This window comes from Terrapene carolina, unplaced genomic scaffold, assembly GCF_002925995.2.
Source record: "Terrapene carolina triunguis isolate 2854851 unplaced genomic scaffold, T_m_triunguis-2.0 Scaffold458, whole genome shotgun sequence".
NCBI lineage: Eukaryota > Metazoa > Chordata > Testudines > Emydidae > Terrapene > Terrapene triunguis.
In genome coordinates this window covers 1-4,903 of record NW_020664809.1, presented here as the reverse complement: position 1 = coordinate 4,903, position 4,903 = coordinate 1, and the positions used below count along the sequence as shown (strand labels likewise).

The 4,903-nt window shown below is 45.4% G+C and overlaps 1 protein-coding gene across 1 annotated transcript in view; it reads right to left on the bottom strand.

Moving 5' to 3' along the window:
• The window catches only part of RHNO1 (RAD9-HUS1-RAD1 interacting nuclear orphan 1), a gene marked incomplete at its 5' end in the record, with an annotated part of 6,893 nt that extends 3,530 nt beyond the window's left edge, over nt 1–3,363 (bottom strand). The window contains one exon of the mRNA XM_026658531.2: nt 3,311–3,363. Coding sequence (XP_026514316.1) covers nt 3,311–3,363 — 53 coding nt within the window. The remainder of the gene's footprint in view (nt 1–3,310) is intronic.
• Nucleotides 3,364–4,903: the final 1,540 nt, after the last annotated feature.

Here is a 4,903-nt window from a genome sequence, read left to right as displayed (position 1 = left end):
ATGATTGCAGGTGAAGGGGCCCTTTTACTGCATATCTCAGCAGAAAGGCTCTGTCCCGACCCCAAAGAGCTTCCAGGTTACAGCTGAGGTCTGTACAGCACCTAGCACAAAGGGGTTGTGGTCCTTGACTAGAGCTCCTTGGTGCTCCAGTAATAGAAATAAGAATTAATAATCATGTGACAGGAGTTGGGGAGTGCATGGAGTGAGGAAGGGCCAGGGTGACAGCAGTATCATCACCCTCCTGGGGCAACCATCACTAAGAATAGGGGATTCTTTTAATGACGCACAAGCTCATCCAGGTCAGTTCTGCTCTTGGGTAAGAAGAAAGTCCCTGATAGGTGAAAAACATTTGTCTGTCAGCCTGACCATAGGAATCACCCCAGGGATTGAGAAAACCACAATCACAGAAATGTGAAAGATCTGGTTCACTATTAAATCACACCAAGTGCATCCCATCTTACCCCTCTCAGCCAGTGTAGGATTGTATCCTAGAGTATTATCCAGTGCTTTGTGCAGGCCAGTTTTAAAACCCCCTCTCCCCTTTAGGAGACTAATGCACTAATACATCTTTCCACAGCCCTTTTCTCCCCTGGCCCTTCACATGTATGTAGAAAAACAATCTCAGTTCCTTCTCACCTACTCGGGTCCCAGCAGGGGGAGTCACTCACTCACATACAGAAGTCTCTGCTTCCTGCAATCCAATAGATTCAGATCAGTCACAATCAGAGTCCAGAGGAAATGAGGGGAACGGAAGAGGAGACAGTGATGGAGCCAGAGGGGAGGAGTCAGGGGAGGGAATTCCCAGCCTCCAGCTGGTGTCAAAATTCCATGAGGGGAGGCTGTCAGTTCAGGAAATCCCACCCCACAAGCATGTCACTTAACAGAGGAGGTTTTTCTCAGACTGTTTTGCTTACTTCTCACTCCTCTAGTAAGACACTGCTTGTCTCTATTCACTGTGCTGTTTCAGGATTGCTAATGTCTCCTGATGCAGTCAGGGTCATGTTAAAACCAAGCAGTAAAAGTGCATACTCAAAAAAGGCAGCAGAAAGGTTTAAAGAGCTTGTTTTGGTGCAAACAAGTTGGTTTCCCTTTTCTTGCCGGTTAAAAGCGACAGCCCTGATGGCTGTAAACTGCTGATTCATTGGACATAGGAGTCCAAGAGCAGTTCTGTATTGTGCAGATTCACAGATTTTAAGGTCTGACTTCCTGCAGAATACAGGCCACTGAACTACCCAGTAGCTCCTGTATAGAGCCCAATAACTTGTAGGACAGAACTTATCTGTTTGGACACTCACAGTGGCATGGTGCAGAGTTAGAATTTCAATTTGGAGATGCAATCAGGGAGGCAGGGATGAATGAGCCTTATGCTTTTGATCCAGTGCAGGCAGAAGAACTGGAAGCAGACGAGCTCTCTGTGCAGAGACAGACAGAGAACACATAGTGCAAAGCAGAAACACTAAATACATCTGAAGGCTTGGGAGGAAAACTTCAGCAGGCAGCAGTGTGTGTGGTGGGGAGAAAGCAGCAGAGGGATGCTGTGTATTTGCGTGGAGGGAGGTTGGTGGAATAGCAGGAATCCAGGAGTCCGAACTCCTGGCCTCCTCTGCTACAAATACTAGAGAACTCCCACTGGATGCAGGAATGGAACAAAAGAGTCCTGACCACCAGACCCCTGTTCTAACCACTAGATAATTGTTCCCCACAGCACTCCCCACAGAACCCAGCAGTCCCCACTCTATCCCATTCGAACACAATCCCTCTAGATAGTGGCAGCAGAATCCAATAGTCCTGATACACTTGCTCCAAACACTATATAGCTCTCCATCACTGTGCTTGGAACAGAATCAAGGAATCCTGACTCCTACTTCCCCCCACACCCCAGGCTCTAACTACTAGATCACACTCCCCAAGGGCTGGCAATAAAACCTAGGATTGGGCCTAGGTAGGTTTGTAAACTCTGTCAGATGAACAGCTGCACCTAAGAGTTTATAAGCTCTGCTGGCACGTACAAGAGGCCCTGTATATGAGCAGCCATCCCATGCCAACGGTTCACTGTACCACTGATGAGCACTCACTCTCCTCTCAGCCCAGACACACAGACAGATGGTAATTAGTGTCAGCCCTTTCCATAGGGCTGTTCTTCTGTCCTGGTGTAGATGGCGACAAGATAGAGTATCAGAACCAGTGACACAGTAGCTCCAATCTTCAGGAAAGACAGAAAGAGGATTAAAAATAATCTGAGAGTAGCCCATGGCCTTCCCTTTCCTCTGTTCACTTGTCCCAACCCCATAATAGTCATTCTAATACATGGTCATTAACAATAAGTGTACTAATAAATTATAATAAATCAAAGAAAACAGTAAAGATAATAACTAGTCTAGAATAACAGACAAGATTAAAGTGATGGGAAAGATCAGAATGAACAGTAAATACCTTACTAATATTAAATTGTTACTAAGAAGTATAATTGCTAATGGTGAGCAATAAAAATAATGAGGGTAATTCTCAGAATAATTAATAGCTCTTATTTCTACTGGTAATGTCTCCTTCATTCAAAAGTAAAATGTCATTTACAACTACTCTAATAATCCTAATAAATCATTAATGATCACAAATAGTAAGACAAATCTGGCTAGTTTCCCAGGCAGTGAGGAAGCTCTGGGCCCCATGCGGGGATGAGGCAGCTCTGGCAGAGCTAGGAAAGAAACAAAGCAAAACACTGACTCAACAGTTCCTGGGACTCTGGGGCCGTGGGGTTCGTGCACTGAAACCCTGCACTGTAACAGGGACCAGAGAATCTTTAGCCCCAGTAACAGTCACACTTGTAGTTACAGCAGCTAATGTGGGATAATGGCCCTGTAACGGGTTGTGCTCACCACCGTGGCGCCGCCTGCTGATTGCTCCGGGAATTAGCTCTGTCCATCAGCAGGGTGCCCTCCTCTTGTGGTGTCTCACTCTCAGTCACTGCTTCTCCACCATCTCCGCTGTCTGTGGGGACTGGCTTCGCTCCCAGACAGCATCCTCTTCAGGGCATGGCCCTCCGGCTGTGTCCCAACTCCATTGTCTCACCCCCTTCCGGGGGAACCGACAGTCCTTCACCTGGCCTTTCATTGCAGTGGCGAACTGCAGCCCCTAGTCCATCCTTCGCTCAGGGGCAAACTGCAGTCCTTTGGCTGGCCACTTCCTTTGGCGGCCAGTGGGGCAAAGAAGGGGGGCAGGCCTACCCACTACTCTGGGTCCCACCCCGGGGACCGTCTAGTTGGCAGCCGCTCACTGCCTCTCCTTCCCCTCTGCCACTACCTGCTTTCACCTTTTTGGTGACAGTAATGTTCATCCATTTGGGTACATCCATTTGCAAACAGACTGTTAAGGAGTAAGAAAATTAAGTTTGTACAGAATAAATCTTCACAGGCAATTTGAATTACTTTTTTTAAAGTAGAAGTTCAAAATTAGTGGATGAAATAAATGCAGCAGAGATCATGTATTTAGATTTTTTGAAACAAAAATTATATTGGATTTCATGAAAACTTAATTACAATGTCTTAGACAAAAATATTATCTTATGGTTGGAAGACAGGCTAAAAGACCATAAACAAAAGTAATGATAACCAGTACCCAGTAGGGTACCACAGAGATCAGTGCAGAATCTAGTCTTACTTAAAATTTACATTAATGATCTGGAAAGGGGAGTAAACATCAGGTTAGCAAACCTGGTAGATAATACTAAATAGGGAATAGCTGCACATGGCCGTGCAGAAAGAGAAAAAAACATTAAGGGAGCTAGAGAGAAGAACAAGAAGAAAATAACAAAATGAGATTTGGCATATAGTTATCATGTACCACCTTGTTGCATTAGCCCAGCTATATATATTTAGCTCTTTTAAGCCCCGATTTGGAAAGGTGTTTAAAATTAGGTAGGAGCTTAAGCACCTTGCTGAACCAAGGCCTTAGCCTTTTCTCATAGATCAGTCTCTCCAATCCCTGATATTTTTTCTCTTTGCTGAACTCCCTTCCGCTATAATGTGGTGCTCAAAGCTGGATGCAGTCTTTCAGGTGTGCTTGAACAACAGCTGTACAGAGAGGAACTCTCTGCTCCATGCCTTTGTTTATGCTGCTCTAAACTGGCCTTTTTTACTACTATATCACCTTGCAAGGTCGTGTCTAGATTGTTGCTCCCTCTCACCCCTACTGCCCATTATATATTTGTTTCAGATTTTTTTTCACATGCATTAGTTTGCATTTTTCCAAGCTGATTCTTATTTGGTTAGTTTACGACCATGTTTCTAATCTCTTTAGGTCCCTGTGATAGGTCTTACCCCCCATCACCTGCCAGGCTAGCAAATGCACCCAATTAGTCAGGCTTTGCACCTGTCATGGGGCTCTCCATGGAACTCTCCCATTGCCATAGGTATATCTTCACTAAAGTGCTACAGTGGCACCGCTGCAGCTTTTTAAGTGTAGATCTGCCCTCAGTCAGCACCTGTTTAGATCTAGAGTAATTCCATTAACTCTCAGGGAGTTATTTTGCATTTACATAAATGTAACAGAGCAGAATTTGCCTGTTCTAATGCAAAAAAATCATTTTAAAACAGGAAAAATGGTATAGCTGTTTCCACCAGTGGTTCTCCAGCTGTAACCTATGGAGAGCAGGCTGGGCACATACATACATGCTAAGTTCTGTGCAGCTCCACATGGAACACTTCTCAACAGTGAGAAAAAGTCACTGATTTCCCCTTCGGGGGTTCCCCAAATAGGGTTACCACCTTTGAAATGCAAAACCCCCGGCACCCCTCTGCCCCCCGCAAGGCAAGCCGGCCGCAATTCCAACCCCCAACCATAAGGCAACTCTGCAACCCTCCACTTCAACCACTAGAGAGATCTAGAGACAGTATCTAGGGAGATA